Here is a 26,975-nt window from a genome sequence, read left to right as displayed (position 1 = left end):
GCTCAGTTCCAATGTGGGTTTTATGGATTTCTACCGTAAAGTTTTATGGTTGGTCCAGAATCAAGACAGTACTTCTAACCTACTTCCTACTAGAATTTCTAAGATAATTTATGTCCGAACTATCAGAATGTAATGTTTTTGTGTAAAGATCTCCTGATGCCAAAGCAACAGGACAATGGCTTTAAGCAAGCTTCAAGTTGAACTTGCTTCCCCACCGTCCACCCCTCTTAGCCCCCACTCCTTGACTGACGTTTCCTCCCCCGATGGAGCATCCCAGGGCAGTGGAGATTTGTTTTCTAAAGTAATTTCTTTCCCTTGACTATTTCACTGCTTCCATCTTTACATAGAAGTTTGGCTGGGAACCAGAGTTGTCAGGAAAAAAGAGCTCAGCATTCTTCAATTCTTCTGTTCTTGCCCATTGAACTCTGTGATCTTCCCCTCATTGAAGATAACTGAATTTCTTTGGTACCACCCATCCCTGACTCTGGTGACAATGATGGCAGGAAAATAAGGGAGCCCCAAAATGGTCTCATGCTCGCCCCATCCCATCTCACTGCCTCCATAGGCCTATTTCTGTCCCTATCTACCTCATCCTCTGGCCCTCCCTGGTTCCCCCTCTCCCTCCTTAAAAAAGTTGTATTGCACAGATGATGCATACATCTTGATTTTTCACTCATCTAAATTTAAACTAAATCAAATGGTTTCATGTGACTGTTTAAAACATCACAGATGTTAAGGAAATTACCAACGTCAGCTTCTTTTCCTCCCTAAAAACTATGCCTCACCATGTGCCAAAACCCAGCAGAGGGCATCCTTCCATTTCAGATGAATGAATACTGCAGGGAAAAGGCTCTATGAGTCCAGCAATGTATTCCATTTACAACTGTGCACTGGAATTTAAAATCAAGGCATTTTTGTAGTAGAAGGAGAAACTGTTGTAGAAGTTGTTTTCTGGAGTGCTTACCTCCATTTTGAATTATAGAGTTCGAAGTAATTCTCCTTTTTTAAGAAAAAAGAAAGAGGAAAAGAAAATCTCTGTCTCCGGTCTCTTTCCAGATTTGGGGCATTAGCTTCAAATTGCAGAAGCAACAAGGTAGCACCTGTGTGATCGTTCCTTCTCTAGGCCACTGTGTGGTAATAAAGTAATCATGGAGAAAAAGCAGTTGAGAAAGAATCTGCACCCCACCCCTTTGTCTGTTGCCCTCTGCCTCTGCCCATCGAACAGAAAGAAAAATAGCATCACTGCCTGTTAGATTGCCTTAGAAGAAGGAAGAAGATTAAGTATGGCCAAAAGCAGCGTATCAGGTGAGGCCAACCATATTACACCTGTGTAAGGAGGCAGTCACCCACAAAATTTAATTGGGCAGTTTCACAGAAATTAAAATTCTACAATGTATAATATCTTACATCATCAGAAGAATTTTGCCAGGGTTAAAAGGCAAATGACCACAACCCTTATCAGTGATTTTCTCCCTGGTGTGAGTGAGTTTATCAGATCCTTTCCTGGTGGAAGAATGTCATAGGGAGAGAAGGAAAGAATGTGAGAGAACAGTATAGCATCATTCATACAACCATTCAACATACGTTTCTGAGCACTTTGTGCCAAAACATGTCCTAGGCATAAGACCATATTCAGCAAACAAAGTATCAAAGATCCCTTTATTTGAGGTGATGTGCCAAAAAGCAGGGGCTTGGGGAGTCAGACCTAACTTTGAGTCCTGGCCCTGTCACTTGACCAGCCATGTGATTTGGAGCAAAGTAATTAATGTTCTCTTTGGCAAAACAAGGATAATAGTTGTTACTATGGATTAAAAACATACTTTGTTCCAGGCACAGGAATTGAGCACTTCTATATATTATATATACGGTAAAATCCTCACAATTAGTCTGTGAGAAAAGTTCTATTACCATGCTCCTTTTACAAATGAGAAAACCAAGGCACAGAGTGATTTATAAATTACCCAGAATCACATAGAAGTATCACAGCAGGAATTTGAAACAAGGCTGTCTTGCCTCTCAGCGAGTAGAGCAGAGAGGTATTCTCTAAGGCCATCCTGGGGATTAGATGAGATGAATGTGTAAAGCTGAGAGCACAGTATAGTAACATTATTACTACTATTATCATTAATTTATCATTATTATCACTGTCATTGTTGTCGCTTTCTGGGACCTAAGGGTACATGTGGAAATATAATGAAAGAGGCTCAATGCTTCAAATCAAAATTCCTCTGCTTCAGAATGTAGTCTGTGTCCAACTCAAGTTTAAAGTGAGATTGCAGAAGGCAAAGCTAGTGAATCATGGCTTCTCTGCATTTACCTTTCCATCAGATGACAGGCTGCCTCTAACAGAGATGGTTCTAGACAGGGTAGCCGAACAGTTTCCCTGTAACAAAACATGAGCATTTCCTGCTCTGGATTTTTTCTAACCATCTCTGAAAACTGAAGGTTAAGACTAAATGTGAAACAAAGCCAAGATCCAAATATCCATCTGCCATTTGAAGGCAGCTCTTTGTTCTCTGATAAGTGATCTGGGGGAGTCAGTCCCATCCCCTCAACCGCTGGCCTCCTTTGGCTCTTTGTTCTTACCCTTTCGAAAATGCACTCTCCAGAGCCCTCTTCTTGGGCTTCTTAGTGATTGAGTGTGTTCATAGATCAATGGGGGTTAATTAGGCTAACAGTGTTATTCAAAGAGAAAGGAGGCATCATGTTTCATTGCTGCTCGGGAATTTTCCCTTCTCTGCTACTGTAAGCCTAAATTTGTGTCTCACACTGCCAAATTACCAAAATCCAGAATAATTTTAAACAACAGGCAGGTAAAATTCTGGCTCCAGGCCCCATTTCTTATTGATTTCGTTTTGGGACTGCCATCTTAGTTTCATTAGGTAGGAAACTGAGTGTTCGATAATGGGGCATAAGAGAATTCATAAATGTGTATCTTATAAATACTCCCTTTTTCTTGTGTGCACTGAATAATAGTTTTTATCTCACATGTCAAGCTTCATAATGCAAAACTCAAGTCAACCGAACAAGTGAAAAACGTATTCCTATTTAAAAAGGCAATTTCATGTGGATTTTATCTTACCATGCTTCTGTAGGGATGAACACTGTTAGCAACACATCATTTGGGATAGAAATGAGTGCCTCAATCCCTTTGGTCTGAACTCCAAAAAAAATAGCAAATGTCCTGGGAGTTATGTTGCAAGCCGCCTTGTCATAGGCTTATAGACTTCTAACAATACTGGTTGGGTTCAATAAAAAAAGATTTTCCTTAGCAGAGTACTTACCCCAAGATAATGGCCATCGATGAACACGACAGGGAGGGAAGGGGCTTCTGAAACACGTCGGCATCGCTCATCTAACTCTTTTCCATAGTCACCATTCAGAGCTATGTTTTTCTCTTCAAATTTTACTCGATGGTTTTGGAAGATCTTTCTAACCAGTTCACATCTTTCAAAGGTTGTCCGTACCACACGAAGGCAAGTGGTATAAATCACTACACGGTCAAATTCTAGGTCAGCTGATGGTTGCTGAAGGAAGAACATGGTAGTGTAAATATTTTCATCTACTTTCTTACATCTTATTGAGACAATTAACATTTTAGTGTCTTCTACATTAAAGGCATGCAATAAAAGTTAAAGTGCCATATTTGTCAATCCTCAGACGTATTTTTATGTTAGAAAATCTGTACTTCAGAAGGGGATAACAATCAACATAATTTAAATGACATAATTTACTTGACAGTGTTTTTTCTGTTCTCAGTGGCATATCAAATAATGGCATATCTTAAAATCGATGATGTCTCACATGGCATGCCATGTAGTAAAATAAGGAATGGTTGAATTATCTTTCTCATGTTCTGTAGACATGGTTCAATTACGAGATCAGCCTCTTAAACCCAAGTGAAATATGTGACAGAACAGTCAAGGTTAGTATTTAACCATTCGAAAATCCTTCTCTTTATCTTTGGGCCACAATCTCCTGGGAATAAAAAGAAGTATATCAGAGGATTGTTCTGAGGTTTCAGTAGCACAGCATATGTGCCTGCACTCCGTTGAGCGACAGGGCTCTGACATGCAATGAGAAGGCTCTGCAAAGATTGACTGACGCGGGGAACACAGAGAAACCAACAGCATAGTGGGCTGTGGGTCAGAGTCAGGCATAGAAAGGAAACAAGGAAACAGATACATTGGAACAGAGGCAACCAACTATCAAAACCAAGGAGAAGACTTCCCGTGTGTGAATCTTGCTTTCTGTATTTCCTGCTACATCAGAAATCAGTGACTACATTCCTGGGACGACCTGCCCAGTGCTACTAGATCCAGACCACATAGGCCCTGACAACATTAGGGAAGATCCTCTTCTTCCTTACCACAGTCTTCCTTGAAGGAGACTAAATGGAATACACTATACCATGAGTCCAAGGGATACATGAGTTTTCGTGGGGCTATGGCTGTTGCAACACAACCATGCAACCATGCAACTTACAAACCCCTCTGAAGTCAAAACTTTGACTGGAAACCACTCCAAATAGCTAAAATACTAGAATCAGAAAGTAGAATCCACTACTCTATATTCAAAGAAATCAGTCCACCAGATGCAAATATAGAGTCCTAAAATGGTCTTAAGTCATAAAGATGGCAAAGCAATGGTCTCCATCTCACCAAGAAAGAGGTCATTTTTTTCTCCTGATGATAAAATATATTTCTTCCCTCAATAGAGTTCAGAGGCAAAGCTGAAAACCCAGAGACCTGGAGGGGCCAAACCGGTGTCATAAAATGTTGGGCCAGGCCAGGAGTAAAAGAGATATTAGTGAGGGGTAGAAAGTCAGCTGAAAGAGGAAAATGTCACTCAGCTTCAGGCAAGATTCAGGCTGGCAGGCATGTTACTCAATATTGTCAGATATGATTATTTTTTTTTTAGTTTTTTTATTTTACCTTTTTTAGACATGATTATTCTAAATATAAGCTTGAAATCTGGACTTTTATGGGAAATTTTCTGCTTTCTAAATGGCAGCACCTCATTAAAAATGTATTGAGACCATGTGGACCAATATATTTGAAGGCCAAATTTGGCCTACACACTGTTAACTAACACCGGGGTGGAGAGAGCATCAGATATATCTGGACTCTGCCACTGGCCATCTGTGTGTTTCACAGAAGCTAGTCAACTAGTAAGCTTCAATTTTGTCATCTGTAAAATGTGATCTGCCTAACAGGTTTGCTGAGGAGACTAAGCAACCAAGACTATGAAAACAGCTAGTGTAGGGCTTGACATGTACTACTGTGCTCAGCTACCCAGTGCAAAAGATTATACTCCACATTGGGGAATTTTTAAGATTAAAAAAAAAAAAGAAGATAGTAGGAAGGGAAAAATGAAGGTGGGGAAACCGGAGGAAGAGACGAACCATGAGAGACTATGGACTCTGAGAAACAAACTGAGGGTTCTAGAGGGGAAGGGGGTCGGGGGATGCGTTAGCCTGGTGATGGGTATTAAGGAGGGCACATACTGCATGGAGCACTGGGTGTTATATGCAAACAATGAATCATGGAACACTACATCGAAAACTAATGATGTATGGTAATTAACATAACATAATAAAAAAACACACAAACAAAAATAAATCAGTGGAAATAATCAGCAGTCAGCGGATTTAATGACAAGAAAGGGGGATTGTTACTATGCTTTAGATTAAAAAGCACTGATCTTCAAAGAAAGTAAACCAAATGCTCAAGAGCCTATGGCTCGTCTTCAGGTTCATGGTTATGGGCAAGTAGGGAATCAAGAAACTCACTACAAATACTGCAGCTTTTGGAAGTGCACTCCAGTTCTCTTTTCTCTGATGCTATTATGTGAGTAAGTATGCATTGTTCCTCCGGCTGCAAAGGCTGCTATAACTGCATTGGGTTCTACCAAAATGTTCCACTTTTTTCAATAGCTACACTTACTTTCGAATATTTGATAAGACATAAGTTTCTCCCCGATAGAGGTGGGAGAGTTTAAGATCAGACCATTCTGCTGCCGTGTTAACCAACTCCTATGGGCTTCTCTTGGCTCACACAACAAATGGTAGGTACCACTTTGCTGTGTGTCTCTAAAGATATGCATTTAAAAAATAGTAATAAGATGGACCCCTATCAGGTGGCCATGTTGGATGCTGTTTAATGCAAAGGGCAACGAAAATATCCCTTTACCTCCTGTTAAGGATGAGCTTTGCCTGGAATCAGTGGATCTCCAAGAGTGTTGGATATTAGAATAAACTGGAAAGGTTTTTTTGTTTGTTTGTTTTTTGTGGGGTGTTTTTGTTTTGTTTTGTTTTGTTTTGTTTTAAACTGGGGAGTTTTTGAAGATCCTCCAAGCCCCGGCCAAGTACATAACAATTAAGCCAGAATCACCAACGATGAAATCTCAGAATTGTGATTTTTTTTAAGCTCCTAAGGAGATTCCAATCTACAACCAAATTCTACAGCTGGTTAGATATGAGTTGGAAATGCAGAATGACAGGCCTCACCCTAGATCTACTGAATCAGAATCTGCATTTTTAACAAGTCCTCTGGGGAATTTGGATGCACATTACACTTTAAGGAGCCCCAGTCAATCATGTTGACAGCTTGACTTGACAGAGAAACTGGGATTATGTCCCTTTAAAATAACTGCTAGTCATTCATTCGGTTACTAGAATCATTTATTTGCTAAACACAGTGCTAGGTACTAGATATATAACGGTGAGCAAATAATATCATTCCCTCACAATCTGAAGCTCATAGTTTTAAAAAAAGTTACATAAATAAAGATATATTCACAAACTGTTAAGCGTTGGAAAGGAAATGCATGAATTGTGAGGAGAGGCTATTGAAGGTGTGCACTTTTCTTGTGTCAGAGGTCGAGAAAGTGTTTTCTGATAAATGAGTTCTGCTTTTAAGGACAGGAAGGAGTTCGAGAAATTAGCTAGGTAAGAAAGCATAGGGAGGAGTATTATAGGTAAGTGCAAAGATCTTGAGATGGGAGGAAGATCCATGTTGATGTAAAAGTTCGGTATTCATCCTTTCTGATGGCTGAGTAGTATTCCATTGTAGATATGGACCCCATCTTCTTTATCCATTCATCTGTTGAAGGGTGTCTCAGCTCCTTCCACAGTTTGGCTATTGCAGACACTGCTTCTGTGAACACTGGGGTGCATGTGTCTCTTCTTTTCACTACCCCAATAGTATCTTTGGGGTAAATATCCAGTAGTGCGACTGCTGGGTCATAGGGTAGCTCTATTTTTAACTTTTTGAGGAACCTCCACACTGTTTTCCAAAGTGGCTGCACCAACTTGCATTCCCACCAACAGTGTAAGAGGGTTCCCCTTTCTCCACAACCTCTCCAACATTTGTTGTTTCTTGCCTTGTCAATTTTTGCCATTCTAACTGGTGTAAGGTGGTATCTCTATGTGGTTTTGATTTGAATTTCCCTGATGGCTAATGATGATGAACATTTTTTCATGTGTCTGTTAGCCATTCTTCTTTGGACAAGTGTCTGTTCATGTCTTCTGCTCATTTTTGACTAGATTATTTGTTTTTTGGGTGTTGAGTTTCAGAAGATCTTGGATACCAGCCCTTTATCTGTAATGTCATTTGCAAATATCTTCTCCCATTCTGTGGGTTGCCTCTTTGTTTTGTTGACGATTTCCTTTGCTGTGTAGAAGCTCTTTATCTTACTGAAGTCCCAAAAGTTCATTTTCGCTTTTGTTTCCCTTGCCTTTGGAGACGTGTCTTCAAAGAAGTTGCTGCGGCCGATGTCGAAGAGGTTACTGCCTATGTTCTCCTCTAGGATTTTGATGGATTCCTGTCTCACATTGAAGTCTTTCATCCATTTAGAGTTTATCTTTCTGTATGGTGTAAGAGAATGGTCCAGTTTCATTCTTCTGCATGTGGCAGTCCAATTTTCCCAGCACCATTTATTAAAGAGACTGGATATTTTTTCCTGCTTTGTCAAAGATTAGTTGACCATAGAGTTGAGGGTCCATACCTGGGCTCTCTATTCTGTTCCATTGATCTATGTGTCTGTTTTTGTGCCAGTACCATGCCGTCTTGATGATCACAGCTTTGTAATATAGCTTGAAATCAGGCAACATGATGCTCCCTTTAAAGATCTATGGGCTTTAACCTCAGAGCAATGGGAAATTCCTGAAGGTTTTTAAGGAGGAAGGGAGGAATTAACATTTAAAAAAAAAAAAGTAAGTGAAGTAGGCCAGTGCAGATAGTTACACAGAATGTGCACTGCACAAGCCTCAGGAATGTCATTATTAGTGTAGTCTAATAAATGATTGCCTCAGGGGTGTGTAGCTGACAACTTGAGCAATCATACTCAGTCTTATTCCCAACTCCGTTGGTCTGAGAACTGAGATTGAACACAGAATAAAATCAGGGTAGAAAATTTGGTTATCTATTAGAATAAGCTATTATATAAAATGTTCTAAAAAAGATCTTATTGAACAATTTTTGGGTATGATTTAGAAGTAGATCTTCCTAGAGGTAGTAGGTTGAATGATTTCTCAAGGTCTTTTCCAGTTTTATAATATGAATTTCAATGATATTGTCTTTGGAAAAAAAAAATCCTCTCCTACATTTGTTTCATTTTCTTTCCCTCAACAGATTTGTCAAAGCATCTGGCCAGAAATCTAAAAATAGCCACTCAATGGTTAGCTGTCCTTCTTCTCCCTGCCTAGGGTTACCATGGGAATAGCGTAATGAAGGATGGATGCATCTGAGACAGGGCTGAGAAGCCATTGGGATTTGCAGCCTGCTTGTTTTGAGAGAGCCGACCTGGATAATAATAAAGGCAGGCCATTTCGTCCTTCCTAAGATGAACCTTAGGAGTGGTCTGAAGCCTCACAAGAGCCTGAAGCAAAAGTAGATGTGTTGGCAAGGGATGGATATTGCTGTGTACAAAGAGGTTTCCAAATAGCCAGTGTATGTCCTCAGCCTGCACCTGCCCTACAAGAGGCACTGTGAAATGGTAGTACTTTGTCATCTTGGGGCAGTTCTGGAGCCCCCACACCCGCTGGAGCCCCCACGCCCACGGGAACTGCCACTGGAATTCAGGCCAAGAATCAGTCCCCACCGCTCCCTGACAGAGGATCAGCTTGGAGCAGACCCAGCTCCTGAGGCTGGAGCTAATCCAGTGGGTTATTTCCACTTGACCCTTTGCCTGTCCAGCCTGGCTGGTTTTTGAAAAGGCCTCCCGAAATAGGGGCCTCCGGATACCTCCAGGAATTCAGGTCTTAAACAAAAATAAAATGAAAAGTCATATTTTAAGATGTCCATGGAAGACATAATGCTGGTAACTTTACATTCATTTAATCCCCACAATACCTGACATGTTGCGGCTTTATTCATAGACGAAGAAACCTAGGCTTACCGGGGATAAGTGTCCTAAACAAGGTGACAGAGTTAAAATTAAGCAATTTAGGAAACTGGAACCCAGATCCATACCGTTCCATAATCCATGTGCTTCCCCTGAGCCAAGATGAACCACAGAATTGCCCTTTTGTTTTACTACTCCCTCCCCAGGATAAAGTTGTTGCCCAAACACAGATGGCTATAGACCTAAGTCATCGCCTGTGAAATAATGTTTGTGATTTAAAGAGGTTTGCCTCTGCTAAATTATGCTCCCACATATAATAGGAAGTAACATCACAAGAGGTGCATTTTAAACTTTTTTCACTCTAAAGAGATTCTTTTGAGATGGGGAAGGTGGAGAGATCTTTTCTCCTCTACCTGAAAACAAACAGGTGGAGTGATGAGCTCAGAGCCATACAGCATGTCAGAAGGCAAACTGGGACCAGACCAGACTTCTTGATTATCAGGCAATAGGTCAACCTGGCTCCAGAACCACCATCTTAAAGAGCAAGTGCATGCCCATGGAAGCAGGGCTGTGCGCCTCTGTAAAGGGCAAGGAATTTTACATCTCTCTCCCTCTCTCTGACTCTCCCTCTTCGTGCTATTCTGTAAACCCTTGTAGCTGTATGCATGTTCTGGGATGCACCCCAGGGAACTTCTCTGTGTCCCTTCATTAGACACAGATTATAAAAATAATTATAATAACATTAGTTATGACATGACTCCTGTGTATCTGTATGTGGTACTTGGACTTTACATGTGCAACTTCCATGACATAAGAACTATAATTCAAATTTTACAGATAAGGAAACTAAAGCTTGGAATAAACTTAAGGTGCCCAAATACCTCAGGGGAAAAGGAACAGAACCAAAATTTTAATCTGGATCTGCTTCCTAAGTCCTTACTCTTGCCATAGGAAGATACTTTACATAACCCTCTTAAATACAACAAACCAATGGGCCATACTGTTCTAGAACTGAGTGGTGGATTATACCGGGGAGAGACTGTCACAGGGACAGCCCTAGAAATTCCCATTGCTCATCCCTCTACATCATTCTACTATTTCTGGCTAGATTCCACCCCCTCACACACTCATCATCTTATGGAACATAGGCCCTCTATCTTCTTACCCAATTCTTTCCTAGCAGTACCTAGTACTGCAAGACATTACATTTATGTTTGTTTATTGATTTACTGTCTATTCCAAATAAATATATAACCCCAAATAAAATATAACCCCAACAAAGCAGGAACTTAGTTTTGTTCACTAGAACTAAGAACCCGAACTATGACCCGGTATATGGTAGATGCTTAATAAATATCTTCTGGCCTCTTTCCCACACATTTAATAAGAACTGATTTGAATCTGCCTCCTAATAACTGGATAATCTTGGACTAGTTATTTAATCTCTTTAAATTTCAGTTTTCTGATCTGTAATATAGGGACATTAATGCCTCCTTCATGAGGATTTGTGGGGACTCAATAATTTAATGAATAGAAAAACCCTTGGCATGAAGCATAATAAACACTCAGTAAATGGTACCTTTTGATTATTACTATCATCATTATTATTATAAAACGTTACCGACACACACCAGCAGCAGCACTATTACCCCTTTTATTACAACCGTGTGAACCAGACTGACGTCATCTTGGACAAATCTGCCATGATGACCACCCAGTGACCTGAAGCCTTCTTGAGCACAGCAACCTCTCCCCACATTCTTTCTTTTTATTTAACCACATAATGGCCCTTAAGTACACCCTGGAGGCATACTGTCCTTGATCTGCCCTATGACTATGACACACAACTATTCTCAAACAGTTCCCCCAGTGGTTCCCCAGCAGTACTCCCAGCCTGTAGGCTACAAAAGCAGGTCTTACGGGGAAGTGGGGTTGTAGAGATCCACTCCTCATGTAGCAGCCCAAGACTTCTGTCCGTAAGTCCCCTTAATAAACCATTTTTTATCAAGTTGGACTTATGGACCTTTTTCTTCAGTCTCATAGCTCCTTTGGCCATTGGAGGTCATTTTGCACACACCTCCTTTTCAAAGAAAATGAAGTCCAAATTCACATATGTCATCAACCTCATAAGGTAGAATGGCAAAGTTAAGTCTTATAAATTACACAGTGATCAAGATATAAACCTCTTCGGGACACCTGGGTGTGGCTCAGTCGGTTAAGCATCTGCCTTTGGCTCAGGTCATGATCTCAGGGTCCTGGAATTGAGCCCCGCATCCGGCATCCAGGCTCCCTGCTCAGCAAGGAGTTTGCTTCTCCCTCTGCCCCTCCCCTGGCTCCTGCTCTCTCTCTCTCTCTCCCAAATAAATAAATAAAATCTTTAAAAATAATAATCAATCAATCAATCTCTTTAATGAGTAAAATTACCATTTACATTTGGCTGGATGCACCATCAATTCTAACAATGAAAACAACAAAGTGGAGGATATATATCAGATGCCATAAAAATCTCTCCTTTTATAACTGCGGGTGTCCCCTCAGCGGCATGAAAGAAATGCATGAGCACAATCTTTGCAGGCAACGATTTCTGGAGAATGTGTTTTCTGTTTTTGTAATGCTCTAAGAGCATATAAATAAATGAATTTCCTGGGGTGCTGGGTGGCTCAGTCATTAAGCGTCTGCCTTCGGCTCAGGTCATGATCCCAGGGTCCTGGGATCGAGCCCCACATCAGGCTCCCTGCTCGGCGGAAAGCCTGCTTCTCCCTCTCCCACTCCCCCTGCTTGTGTTCTCTCTCTTGCTGTCTCTCTCTCTCTCTGTCAAATAAAGAAAATCCTAAAAAAAAAAAAAATGAATTTCCATTATTATCTTAGGAATTATCTATTTGTCCAAATCAATTATTGAGTTGGCCTAGACATTAATTGAAAAGTCAATGAACCTAATGAATTCTCCATACCAAACAAACAAATGAAAAAGACTTTTCCAAAAAGTTAAACGGAAACAATGTTGATTTTACAGCACATCTGAGTTCATGAAAATGAAGGTGTCCCACTCCCCTACCATAGAGACCTTCGAAAAAGATCATAGCTCTGCCAATTTAGCACTAATCAAACACAGGGAGATTTCACTTGAAAATCTGGATTTTTGTCTGTTCTTGAAAAAACAGAATCTGACAACACTAATTCTGTTGCATTCTTGTGCAAAAACAGTAACTGAAGCTTGGTGGAAGCTACCCCCTTTAGGGGCACATGCCTCTTGAAGTCACATGTAATAACCATTCCCTTACATCTAGACAATTTCTTGCACTAACATTGCCTGCAATGCTCCTTTCAATCTGAGTTTGTGATGTTGCATCTACTCTAACGAGTCTGTATACATACCTTATATGGGGGGAAACTGAGACTCCCAAGTTCACTCATTTGAATCAACTTTTATTGGGAAGCAACATGTAGTGGAAAGAAAATCCATCCCGAGCCAATGTTTCGGTTAGCTGTATGAACTTGGGGAAATCAGTTTACTTTTCTGGAACTAGGTTTTCTCTTCTCTAATATGGGAATAGCTGTAATCCAGCCCAAAAAGGAGTTGTAGGATCATATGTAAAATGCACCTGAAGGCACAGTGTAAATTATAATACTTTACAAACTTAGCAGCTTTCATTGCCCAGTCACACGGTTGGGAGAGAAGGAACTGGCCTCTACTGGAAACCACCTTCCTATTGACAAACAAAAGCATCTCCTCCAATAGGAATAGTTGGGTTTCTATAGACATCATCAAAAATATGATTTATTGCCATTTACTATTCTGCTCATCTCTTCAGATAACACTGACATCAAGGTGAGTGCCCAAATCATCATATTCAGGAGCATCCAATCCCAAAGTTATATGCTTACAACAGTGAAAAGCCAGGGAGCAAATGAATTAGGAACATCCCACAAATGGAAACATTGAAAAAATATACTTTCCCTCAAATCCTATGAAAAATTCAAGCAGCAAAACCAGAAGAAAAGGAACAAAAATGTGTTCCAGAATAATAAGTGGTTAGATAGTCCTGCCTTGACCATTTCCCTCATGCCTTTCATCTTTTTACTTTACAAAAAACCCGGTGCTCTTTCTTAAAGGTACAGGTGCCTTTTTCCTTCCATTCTCCCAAATATATACATATCATGTATAAAAACCAAACAATAAAAGTTTAAACTCTTTCCAATTCTCTCCATCAAAGAAAATGCCTGAATAATCAGCTAAATGATGTCAATCCCTTTTAGTGGGTTTGGATGTGGTAAGAATCTACTTTAGAGGTTGAAATACCTGCATCTCCTCTCAGCTTGATAGTTTCATAAATATCAGTGTGATGAAGGGAAGTGATCTTAGTCTCTGTGAAATTCCCAGAATAGACTGAGAACCAAGCGCAACAAAGGCGGTGAAAACTGAGTCGAGAAAATTGGACCCAGCCTCAGGCAAATCCTCATTCCTGCCTCCTCCTTGGGTTTCCAGGTTTAACTCATGTCCCCCTGACTATTCTGATTGTCATGAGCCCTTATGGGAAGCTTGGAGTTGCCACACAAAGCTGATATATGTATTTTATGAGGATTGAGTCCTTTAATTCCATAAGGAACATAGGCACTCTCATTATCCTAACTTTTCAGAGGAGGAAACTGAAGCATAAAGAAGTATATGACAAGTCTAAAGTCAGACACCTAACAAATGATGGCCCTAGTATTTGACCTGAGTAAATCATGGAACTCAAATCTTTATATGGTCCTATTAGTCATGTACTGACTCTGTTTGAGTGTATCTATACCACATCTCATCTGGTAGAGAACAAGAAATTAGAGGGACAGATACAGGACTTATGAATCTTAAAGTTTCATATATATACACGGATTTTAGATACATAGTGTAGTAGTTTCCTAGGACTGCTGCACCAAATTCCTACAAACACACTGAGTGGCTTAAAACAACAAAAATAGCCTTGCTATTCTGAAAATCAGAAGTCCCAAATGGGACTGGGAATAAATCACAGGATCAGCAGGGCTATGCTTCCCACTAAGGCTCTAGGGAAAAATCCCTTAGCTTCCCTTTCCCAGCTTTTGGAGGTCACCTGCATTCCTTGGATCTTGGTCCCTTCCTCCATCTTCAAAGTGTACTGTAAGAGTCTCTGTCTCCGTTGCCCCATCTCCTCCCTGACTCTGATCTTTGTGCCTCCCTCTTATGAGGACCCTTGTGATGACATTGGACCCATCAAATAATCCAGGATAATCTTCCCATCTCCAGATCTCTAACAATTACATCCTCAAAGTCCTTTTTGCGGTAAGGTAACATATTCACAGTCCCATAACAAATGGGGACATAGACACTTTGATAGGGCTGGGGGTGGGGGGGACTCCATTATTTAGCCTACCATAGATAGACAGATTTTAAGATACTGGACCATAGGTATAGGAATAAAAGGACTTCAAATTATATAGTCCTAAAACAGAAAGGAAACTTGGAGATCCTCTAATCCAACTTGAACAAAGGTATGGCAATGTCAAGAATACACTCAAGCCTCCGGTTATTGAGCTACATCTTCCTCATTGTGTTTATCAGCTTGATTTATAAACAGGAAATGAGGTAATTCTAGTAAGGTAGGCGTGAAACATATTGTTCTTCTAAGACCTTTGACACAATTACTTGTGAGTAGAACTTTCTCCAAGTTGCTACTGAAGAAACGGAAAGGCTATTAAAAAAGAAGCAAGTGCGTTAAAAAAAAAAAAGATTTGCCTGATCTTTATCTACCCAGTGTGTTTTCTCTCTTTTCCACCTCTTACCTAGAAATATGCTTTGCTTCCTCCAAACAAGCCTTAGAAATTGCTCTGAAAACCAGACACTAAGCATGACCAAATGAGGAGGTACTTTGTGTTACATGAAAAAGAAAACACAAATGAAAATGTTTGAAATTTCTACATAAAGCCAGAGGTTGAATTTGTCTGTGTTCTCCACAAAAGCATCTAGCTAATTTTTCAGTTCAGCTTCAAAGAGAACAAATAAAACTTCAAAGGCAAAAAATTGTTGCCTTTCCATTTCTTCTCAAATTTCCCCAAATTAGGTTGCTTTAATAAAAGCAACTTAATTGTAAGGCACACAAAGCCCACAGAAGCAGATGTGAAGAAGAATGCTTGAAACCTTACAAGTCCTATTTTTTTCAAGTATATACCATACTATTTGGGATGACCGATGTAATTTTGTAAAGGCAGTTTACTTGATATTGATTGCATATACAAATAAGAAATGCAGGTGTGTGTGTTTGTGTGTGTGTGTGTGTGTGTGTGTGTGTGTGTTTTAAGATTTTACTTATTTATTTGAGGGAGAGAGAGTGAGAGAGAAAGAGAGAGAGAGCATGAGCTGGGTGAGGGGCAGAGGGAGAAGCAGGCTCCCTTCTCAGCAGGAAGCCCAACGCTGGACTCAATCCCAGGACCCCGAGATCATGACCTGAGCCAAAGGCAGACGCTTAACTAACTGAGCCACCCAAGCACCCCAATGCAGGTGTTTTTAAATAAGATTAATCACAGTATTATTGGAAGGAAGAAAATAAATTTCTGGAAATGTTCTTCAATGGACACTGCTTGCTTTGATACCAGAGCTCCTAACTGGAGTTGATTATTGAATTTTGGAGATTCAGTTATTAGGAAAGAAATATGACCAAATTATTGAACAAAATAATAAGTCCCATTAAGTGGAAGATGTTATCGTGAACAATTTTATCAGTGACCTAATCAACACTGGAAACAAACAAACAAACAAAAAAACTGATGAATTTTATGTCACAGGGACCATGTCAAATGAATGCATTTATTGTCACTACAAACCTCATAACATACAATGCAACAGATATCATTATTCCATTTTCATTGATAAAGTAAAAAAGTCACAGAGAGATTGCAAACTTGCTCAAGGTATGTAATCATAAAAATCTTTTCCTGTTGGTATAGATTTTCTCTTATATGTCTTACATGTCCTAGGTTTATATGTCTTACATGTCCTAGATTTTCTCTTATATGTCTTATATGTCCCTTTCCATGTTCAGCTCAAGCCCCTCTTCCCCTAAGAACTCTGGTTCCCATGGGCTCTCAGTTTGGTCCACCTCCTTTTCTGTGGATGATCTCATCCAAAGCTTCAATAACTGATTGAAGACTAATGAACTCTCAAGGATATAGCCTCAGCTCAGATTTCACTCCAGCACTCCAGATTGGATATCCAATTATGTATGTAACACTTGCACTTGGGATATACCCTCTATACTTGAATTCAGAATGCCTGAAGCTAACCTCACCATTGTCACTATACCTACTGAACCAGTGCTTGAAATCTGGGAACAGTCTTGATTCCTCCAGAGCTTTCCCTTATCGCTGCCCCCTACACTATAAATCAAGCAGTCTTACCAATTCTTTCTTTGTATGTTTCAAGCCTGTCTCCTCTCTGTCCCCTCCTATAGCTTTAACTCAGGTTCCCACAGTTTCTCACCTGAATTACAATAGCCTCTCCACTGGCCTCCATGGCCCTAAAGTAGACCCTTTCTATCCATTCTCCAGAGCCCATGTGAGAATCTGATCATGTCATTTCTTTATATAAAATAATAATAAACAATTGCTTCTCACAGCTTTCAGGATGAAGGTCAAATACATAAAGCCCTTTGTGATGTGGCTCTTAATTTGTCCCCTGGCTTCGTTTCCCATAGCACCCATTGCCATGCACTCACATTTAAAGTTTAAAGAAATAAATAAGATTATTTATTTCACTAAAATTTATAAATTCCAACTATGTGCCAAATTTTCCAGACAGAGCAAAACATTTTTACCAAAACATGCCATGTCCTTTAGTGCCTCTGACTCTCTTGTCGCCCTTATGCCTAGAACACACTTTCTTCCATTGTTCACTCTTCCTTCTCAACAGACACAATTCACGTCCAGCAGCACCTCTCAAGGGAACCCCACCTTCCTCCCTCCAATGGGATATGTGCCGTCCCTCTTTTGCACCCCCAGCATTCACTCTGCACCACCCTCTCTTCCCCTACCATGAGACCAGGAGCTTCCTGAGATTGAAGGTTTTGTGTTATACAATTTTGCATCCTCTACACTTAGTAGAATGTCTGCAGCATGATCAGAGACATTGAGCACATATTTGTTGAATGAAGAACAAACCAAGATTTAAACCTATGACCATCAGATCCTAAAGTCTATGCACTTCGCACTATAATATAACAACACAATATAGCATGATAGGAGAAAATCAAGAAAAAAAGAAAACTCTCCAAAGTGATGTTTTTAATCCAAAATAAGCAAAACCAAAATAAGCAAAACCAAAATAAGCAAAACCACATTATTTTATTATCAAATTGATCTTTACTTAAGGAAATATTTACAGTGGATATTTCCCTATGTCATTAACAAGCTTATGACATAATATCAAATTTGCTCTTAGCACAGTATTCAAGGTGAAAACGCAGGTTTTTGTTGCTTGGTCATTGCAGTAGATATATGGAACTGACTATGAAGTGGTCCCACACACACACACACATGGGAAGCATGAGGTAGGATAAAAACTAGCTAACCACCTTTAAAACGGAACAGAGAGCATCATTATTCTACATTAGTCTCCATCAAGATGTGGCTAAATGCTTATGCAGATGTTAGCCATGCCTGAGGAAAGGCTAGCCTGTTGCCTTTATTGTCATCCACCATCTACCTGGCAGCTTCTACTAAAGTGGTATTTAAATGTCTGTAAGAAAACAACCACCCTCTGAAGAGATCCCAAACCTGCATGCCACAGTCATACCCTCAGCCAGCTCTGGGAGAGAAACCATCTTTCTCTCTGTTACCCAAGCTATGAGAATATACGCATAGAAGGTGCCAGACATGGTGTTCTCGTCACCCCCAAATGTGGAGAAAAAAGAAAGGAGGAAAGAAGCAGGAGGAAAGAAAGGTTCACAACAATATATCCATTTTCATTTCCTTCTCCACCCCGGTCACGGCCATGGCCATGGTTTATTTACATGAGTCAATAAATAAATTCCTCTTCCTGTGTTTTTTGCTTTGGTCATGTTTGTCATAACCAACCAGAGATGTTGTTACAATACCCAGGATTGCAGCAGATTCAATGAACTTTAGTGATTACATTTTTCTCTCCAGAAATAAACATTTTTCCAAAATAACCTTTTTAGGGGAAATCAGACTTTTTAACCGTTTTCACATGCTTGGGATGTAGCCTATTTCTACACTCATATATCACCTAGGCTCAAATAGAATAATTGACTGAAGACCTCAGGAAGACCTGGCTGATCTCTTCCCTCTTGACTTCATGGTATCAAGAATTCTGAATTTGGAGGTATGAAACATAAGTCGTGAATCCCATCTCTGCTAATCTGTAGTAAAATTAGCTATAACAGATTGATTCTCACATTCATAGAATAGGTACAACCCTCCTGCGTCCACATCACCCAGCTCTTCTGAGGATCAAACAAAATGGATGGCATTACTGTACTTTGTATAGCCATGCATAAGTAACTGCTATTAATCACTGGCATTTCTCAAGACTGAATCTTTGAATCTTTGATATCTTTTCTAAAATTCTCTCCCTTGAAGGACTAACCTATTCAATTGCCGTCAACTACCACCTTCCTGCCCCTGGCTCCCAGGTCAATACATTTTCTCCTGTGTTCTCACCTCAGCTAGTTGAACAAACATTTCCTTTTTAAAATCCTGACATAGGGGTGCCTCTCCAGTTAAGTGTCTGCCTTCCGCTCAGGTCGTGATCTCAGGGTCCTGGGATAGAGCCCGGTGTTGGGGGCTATCTCTCTCTCCCTCTGCCCCTCCTCCTTGCTTGTTCTCTCTCTCTCTCATAAATAAATAAAAAAAAATCTTTAAAAAAATAAGATCAAATCCTGACATAACCTCAAACTGAGCAAGTCTAAAATCAGACTTTTCCGCAAATCCATGTTCTTCTGATCTTCCATTTCTGGCTTTGGGCTGTTCATCTTCTACTGGGTCCTGAAGTCACCTTCCATCCATTCCTCTCTATTGATCGGACCCAATCATAAACCAGTTTCTACTGTGGTCACGTCCTTATAAATTTCTCTCACATCTGTACTGCTGCTCTTCTTACTGCCCCTATGCAACACTAAATCGTCATCACCTTTTGCCTAGATTACTAATACCCTAACTGACTTGTCTACTCTATTTTTCTACCCCATGCACTATCTCCTCTCTAACAATGTCAGAAAAATCTTCTACAAATCTTCTTCCTGAAGTTACTGATCCCATATGTATTATATATATATATACACATGAACACATTGCAATTCTGCAATGTAAATGTCTTTATTTATTTGAAAGATGTGGAAGCTGAGAGTCAGAGATATAAAATGACTTGCCCTAAATCATGTAGTTATGATGTGGAAAAACAGAAGGGAACCTAGTGCCTCTGCCTCCCAAACTGATAATGCAAGTTCTTCCGCTAACTTGTCACATCTCAGCCCTTCCATCAAGGGTTGTGTGGCTTCCGTTCACTCTTAAACATCTTCTGATTCTCCCCTTACCTTCAATCTATGCTTTCCTACGTGGCATCAAGGCATAATGGCCACAGAGATTGTGAATACCTTGATGGCAATGTTCAGATCTTCAAGTTTTCCATCTCTGTATAATTGTCTGCTCCTAAAATAAAGTTGAACATAGCAAAAAAGAGAGACAGACAAAGAGGGAAGGAGAACAGGAGGAAGAGAGGGAAGGAAAAAGGAGAGAAGAAAATCAAATTTTCTAAAATTCTTATAGGAAACAAGATGCATTATCATCACTTCTCAGAATAAGGCCCATAGATCCCCTGCATCACATCCCCAGGAGGGGGGTCCCAGGGCCCCACCCCTACTGATTCTGATTCAGGAGCAGGAGCCCTGACTCTGCACTAAGAGCCCCGGACAATTCTTATGCACACTACAGACTACAAATCACTGAAACCTGAAATCTCTCCTTGTTTTTGCCACAAGACAGAATTTTTAAACAGCATATTCTCTTTGTGCCCCTTGAGAGTAAACAAACATTTAATAGGAAATGTGCCTAATTCCTATGACTATCAGTGGATGAGACTGACACCTTTTTCTCATTTTCTCTTTTTTATGGAAAGAAGAGCTCCTAATTAAAACCTCCCACGGAGCTGACAGTGAGTCAGGTGCAGGCACCTACACTGTCTTATTTTCTTTCCCAATTTTGTGAAGGAAATGTGACAGAAGACAGTGAAATTTATTTTTAAGATTTTATTTAGTTATTTGACAGAGAGAAAGAGCACACGCAGGGGGAGCAGTGGAGGGAGAGGGAGAAGCAGACTCCCCGCTGAGCAGAGAGCCCAATGTGGGGCTTGATCCCAGGACCCTGAGATCATGACCTGAGCTGAAGGCAGATGATTAATGACTGAACCACGCAGGCGCCCCAGAACTTTATATTTTTTAATTGAAGTACCGTTGACATACAATTTTATATTGGTTTCACAGGTGTTCAATACAGTGGTTCAACAATTATATACCTTACCAAATGCTTACCGCGGTTAAGTGTAGTTACCATCTGTCACCCTACAAGCTTACTACAGTATTATTGACTGTATTCTCTATGCTGAATTTTCATCTTATTTATTTTATAAATGGAAGTTTGTACCTCGTAACCCCCTTCACCAATTTCACCCACACTCCACCCCCTCCCCTCTGGCAAACCACCAGTTTGTTCTCTGTATTTATGAGTCTGTTTCTCTCACTCCCTCCTTTAAAGTCAGCACAAGAACAGGCTGTGAATTGAAAACTTTGTGAGCAGATTTTCAAATGATGTGCTCAAATTGTTGTTTTAGTTCAGAGGATACACCAAGTTAATAAGGAAAAAAAAAGCTTCTTGATGGTTTCCTAGTTTGAACCATCTATATCATTTTTAAAAGGGGAGGGGGACATTGCCACATACTTTAAGTCTATTCGTTTTGCTTTGTTTAGCTTTTTGTTTTGTTTTTAATTATAAAGATAATTTTATCCTTAAAAATTTACACTCCCTCCACTGACATGTATTATAAGATGACGGGTTCATCTGAGGCCCTTCGGTCAATTGTCATTAAAGAGGGACTTGATCTAAGTAATCCCAACTGAAGTAGAAGCTGTGGGGGATAAGGCTGGCCTAGGAATCCGAAGTCCCAGATCTTATTTCCAGTTTGGTCACAACTTTGGGGTCTTTATATAATCCCTCCAGAACTCACTAGGCTCTCTAATAAATGAGAGGAGTGGACTAGATTAAGGGCCACAAATTCAAAGGTTTCTCAGGAGCTGGGCAGTTAAAGCAAGCATAGGAAGCAAAATGGTAACAGAAGATGACAGGATGTAGTGGTGATTATCAGGACTGGATTTTATGCCCTCTCAAAAGGCATCTGAATTGGGGCGCCTGGGTGGCTCAGTCAGTTAGGTGTCCAACTCTTGATTTCGGCTCAGGTGAGGATCTTGGGATCCTGGGATCCAGCCCTACCTCAGGCTCCACACTGGGTGTGGAGCCTGCTTAAGATTCTCTCTCTCCCTCTGCCTCCACCTCCCCACCCTTAAAAAAAAAAAAAAGCATTTGAATTGGAAATAATTTTAAAACACTATGTTAACCAAACCTCTGAAAGTCAAATTTAGCCCACAAGCTACTTATGATCTCTGAACTAGATAGTTTTTCAAGTACCTTTCAGCTTTAACCATATGTGATTCTAAAATAATAAGTAATGGGGTGCCTGGGTGGCTCAGTCGTTAAGCGTCTGCCTTCGGCTCGGGTCATGATCCCAGGGTCCTGGGATCGAGCCCCGCATCGGACTCCCTGCTCAGCGGGAAGCCTGCTTCTCCCTCTCCCACTCCCCCTGCTTGTGTTCTTTCTCTTGCTTTGTCTCTCTCTGTCAAATAAATAAATAAAATCTTTTAAAAAAATAATAATTAATGGTCATTGAAATCACCTTAAAGCAAAGATAAAAGTTAACATCTATCTAGTTCTTACTCTATGCCAGGCTCTTAGCTAAAGACTTTACTTATAGTAACTCATTTTAATCTTCATAATTACTCAGTGAAGTGGGTATGTGGTTATAATCCCTCTTTTCCAGAGAAAAAATTCGAAGCATAGAGTTTAAATAACTTATCCAAGCTAATTGGTATGTTTCTGTTTTGCAATTGCCTTATGTTATCCTCAAGTCTTGTGATTACAATATGTTAATTTTGCTTTGGATTAATTTTTTCTAAGTATAAAGAAACCAAAGAAATAGTTATTACTTGCATGAGCTTGCTCCCTGGAAGCAAAACACCACTCTTGACATTCGGCATATTTTCTATGGTCAGTTTTCTACGCATCTTGAATTCCAAGATCATACTGTATACTTTAGATTATTTTTAATTTAGGTTTTTAATTGATATGTTTTATGCTACATATTGTCAGAAGCATTTCTCCATGTCATAAGAAATCCTTTTAAGTCTTATTCCTAATAAATGCCTAAAATACCATTAAAAAAAAAAGAATTACAATAGCACTATGCAATAGAGCAAACCATGCTTAATCAATTTTAAAATGGATTCAATATTCAAGTTATAAACCTTAATCAAGAGACTTAATGAAAGCTAAAAGTAATATTTCAAATTTAGGTAATACTTTATATATTAACATTATTTCATTTTCTCTCCATCAGTAATAAATAACAAAGTTATTTTTGATGTCTCTAAATTACTGAACTAGCATCGTGTACTTAGAGGACTAGTTGTTATTAACAAGCTAGAGAATAAGAATGGTGGTAAATTTTCACAAAAAATGAATTATCTAAAATGTTAATAATTTTTAAAATTAAGAAGTGTTCGATCGATGTCATCTGAAAGTTAATAAAGTCATAGAATCAGAATAATAGAACTAGAAGAGATTTCTAGAAACCAACAGACACTGTTCCTTGACCCATTTATTGGACTGTACCATAGCTGCAATCAGATTATAGGAATTAATAATTATTTTATTTTAATCCAAAATACCAAATGAGATAATCATTAAAATTTGATCGTTTGGACTTCTGGTTTCTGCTCCAACATGTAAAAGCTTGGAAGTTGTCACTTCCATCCTTGCAACAAGTAAAAGCTGGACAAAATTAAAATCACTGACTTTTGGGGGGGTCCATCAAAGAACTGAGGTTGCAGGGCAAAGTGCCACCCTGAAACCTAGGGAGACAGATGGATTCAGGGAGACAGCTGAGCTCTGCTTACCTAGAACCCAAGTCTTTGGGAGCCATAAGTGGATAGGACATTTAAATGCTAATTTTGATAAACTGCTGGAAGCTAAATGTAGACTAGCACGACAGTGTGCAAGTCCAAGGAGCTGCTGTTTTAGGGGGATCTCCACACTTTCATGAGTTTTACTTCCAGGAACCACAACAGGTTCTCACAGTGAAGGACCAAAAAAGATCCCTCCAGGCTCTGCCAGGAGGTGTGGCGGTGGGGGGGGGGGGGGAGAGTAAGCCCTGTGAAGTGCAGGTGGAGCTAATACCCCATCGTTAAGTGTGGGCTATGCTTTCTTTCCAAAGAGCACAGCAGAAGAAGTAGGGAAAGAGGGTGAGTATACAATGGAGAAACCTGACAAGCACTGCCTCAGCTAGGCAGTCAACTTCGGCTTCAACTGTGAAAAGTCAGGTCCATAGCGGGTACCTTTACACGATATGATGAAAATGGAGCTTTACCTCTGTGTCTTCCTCCCCAAAACACATAACCCTGGTATAACCATAGGAAAAACATTGAACAATCCCCAACTGGGAGAAATTCCTTATCTGCGCAATACTCCCCCAAATTATCAAAGTTATCAAAACCAATTAAAGTCTGAGAAACTAAATGTACTGTGTTATCTTACATGGGATCCTGGAACAGGAAAAGGATATTACGTAAACACCGAGGAAATCTGAATGAACTATGGACTTTAGCTAATAAGAATGTATTAATATTGGTTTATTAACTGTGACAAATGTACTATACTAATTTTAAGATGTTAATAATAGAGGAAATTGGATGTGGGATACATGGGAAGTCTCTGTATTATCCTCACAATCTTTCTATAAAAACTATTCTAAATAAAACATTTAATTTTTAAAAAGCAAAGGCTAATAAACATGGAAAAAATCTAACACTAGCAATGAAAAGCTTACAAAATAATGTAAATATTAATAGTTTGCTATAACTCAGGTAATTATTAATTAAAATTAAAGAATTGGATGTTGTTCCCTCATTAAAGACCAATTTTCAGCTTGGTACGTGGCCTCAAATATATTGCACTTACTATAATTTTTATTGAAATTACAGTAGAAAGCAAAATGACACTCTTGTTTCTATTTCTATTCTTGTTTCAATATTTCTATCATTTGATAAGGAAACACAGTTGCTCCAAAGAAGGACACACCTCATTCTTCCCCTCGTCCAAGAGAAGAGTGGCAAAATACCTGGTAGAGCATTTTCCAAAATTAATTTCACAAAATCACAAATTTTTTCCACAGGAAAAACAGAAAAGTAGAATGGGACTTTTTTAACGAAATATTACATTCCTCTCCCGAAGGGCCACAGTGTACTTCAGCATAAAAGACTGAGAAGTCCTAGAGTAAAGACACCTTGTGTGGCCATCGTACAGTTTCTCACAAAGCACATATTAACCTCTGAAAGAACACCAGATCTCCAACTAACAAAGTGCATTCAGATCATTCAGGAAGAACGTTAATCAAAATAATTTAAAAATGCCCTTCTTAATCACTCCAGATGCGTCTGCCTGGCATTCATACCACTCTACTCTACAGTCTATTTATCCTTCGTTACATGTCCAGCCCCTACCTTGGACTCCTTCACCACAAAACTCTGCTCGTACAAATTTCCTCTCTCTTCATCTGCAGATTAATTTCATTTCTGAGACTTGCTTATGTCTACCTATCTGAAATGTCTTCTTCCTCTCCTCCTCTCCAAAGTCTTCCCTCTTTCAAAGACCAGCTTAAGTCACACTATTGCACAAAGCCCTCCCTGATCTCTCCTGACCCTAACCATTTCTTTCTTCACTCTTCCTCCTACTGTCTATGATGCTTACTTTGCCATTGACTAGACAATGTCCAATGACTTCACTCAGTATTTCTCAAAATGTGTTTCCATAGATGATCCAGTTTTTATTTGGTTTTGTTTTTCCCAACCAAATCTTAGTACTAGAAATCCATATACCTCAGTAGAGAAAATGCGAATTTGGCTATTGTTTGTGTGTCTCTGAATGCATATGTTTGCCATTTCCTTTTTATAATTGTTTGAAGCAAAAAATAAGTCCTTCACTTGATGGTAACCTAACAAATGTAATGTTTAACATACGGTACATGACAAATACGTGTTGCATTAACATGTTCCTGAGCAGTCATGGTTTCAGGTATTCCAGAAACATGTGTATATTCAAGGAACTTGTTTAAGGATCTTCCTCCTATCATCAGAAGCCAAGAGTATGGAGTCCCCACCACAATCTCCAACCAAAATCCCAATCCCAGACTCAGATCCTGGGAAGGAAGTGTTCTTAACTAAATGTATTAGATCTCAAAGAAAAGTGTCATTAACCATAAGCATAATCTTTGTCCAGGATCCTGAGCTTCCTCTGAGCTCATTGACGGGGCTCTGTCATCCCCATTCATCTCATATCCAAGCTCCTATCTGCACCTGAATCTGTCCAAGGCACTAGTTTGAGCTATTATATATGGGGCTCTTATTTTTTTCAGAGTTCATTCACACAGTGGGTCTAATACAAACACGGAGAAAAGGTAAGGGAACATATTTTCTAAAAAACAAAATAGAAGTCAAGTCAAAAGAAATTAACTGTGTCATGTGATGGAGCAAGTGCAGGACTAGGAAAATGTGTAGTTTACTGTTAGCTAAGATGGAGAGAGAACTTGTTTCTTTTGGTGCAGCCTCAAAATCCTCTCTGTAGATGAGCATTCTCAAGAAAACTGTATGAATTCTATGAAAAGAAGTGCTGATCCATGTGTTCAGACATAAAAATGAGAGACTCCGTGTGTGTGTGTGTGTGTGTGTGTGTGTGTGTGTGTGTGTGTGTGTGGTGCAGAGGCAGGGTGTTAAACTGAATTACCATTTGTCTCATTACAAAATTGTTCAGTGCATCTCTTCTGCCCTTTTTATTGCTTATTTTCTCTATTACCAAAATTGCACTTATGATATGCTAAACCGTGTGGGTACTTTTGACTATCTATGATGTCATATCATACATGTGTAATGGGTATATTACAGTATATTCTCCACTGACCATAACACTCTTATTTTTTTCAGTTAACTGCCCCTAACTGTGCTTTATCAAATCCCACTAAGAAGAAGAGGTCTCCTTAAGGATGCCATAACTTCTCTGCTCCTTTTGGACTTAAAACGGTGTCATTTAGATATTTTAAGTAGTGCTAATGATTTTACAATTTCAGTCTCAAACCTAAAGCAGATTCTCCTCTTTCTCCTTCCTGTTCAGCTACAATATCTCTTTGTGTCTAACTCAGGAGAAAGAAGGGGAGTCATGGAGTCTGCTCTTTGCTCCCCTTTTCCCTTTCTCAGAGCACCAGTTCCTCCTCCTTGCAGGGGAGG

At 39.6% G+C, this 26,975-nt stretch overlaps 1 protein-coding gene across 6 annotated transcripts in view; it reads right to left on the bottom strand.

Annotated features, from left to right (window-relative positions):
• LOC112835727 (glutaredoxin domain-containing cysteine-rich protein 1) overlaps positions 1-26,975 on the bottom strand; it is a 300,261-nt gene that overhangs the window by 45,849 nt on the left and 227,437 nt on the right. For 2 of the 6 annotated variants that reach the window (XR_012377899.1, XR_012377900.1), the window contains 2 exons: positions 19,911-20,025; positions 3,285-3,527 (listed from right to left, as the gene is read on the bottom strand). Coding sequence is in view for 1 of the 6 variants with exons in the window: in XM_025887330.2 (XP_025743115.1) it covers positions 3,285-3,527 (243 nt within the window). In the remaining 5 variants the exon portion in view is untranslated. Of the gene's footprint in view, positions 1-3,284; positions 3,528-19,910; positions 20,026-26,975 lie in introns of those variants that run through there. The other 4 variants (XR_012377897.1, XM_025887330.2, XR_012377902.1 and 1 more) reach the window with 3 other exon arrangements.

The sequence above is a fragment of the Callorhinus ursinus genome, unplaced genomic scaffold (assembly GCF_003265705.2).
Source record: "Callorhinus ursinus isolate GAN/ISIS: 27379988/994484 unplaced genomic scaffold, GSC_fseal_2.0 scaffold4, whole genome shotgun sequence".
NCBI lineage: Eukaryota > Metazoa > Chordata > Mammalia > Carnivora > Otariidae > Callorhinus > Callorhinus ursinus.
Note: the sequence above shows the minus strand (reverse complement) of the source record. Positions and strands in the feature narration are given on the sequence as shown.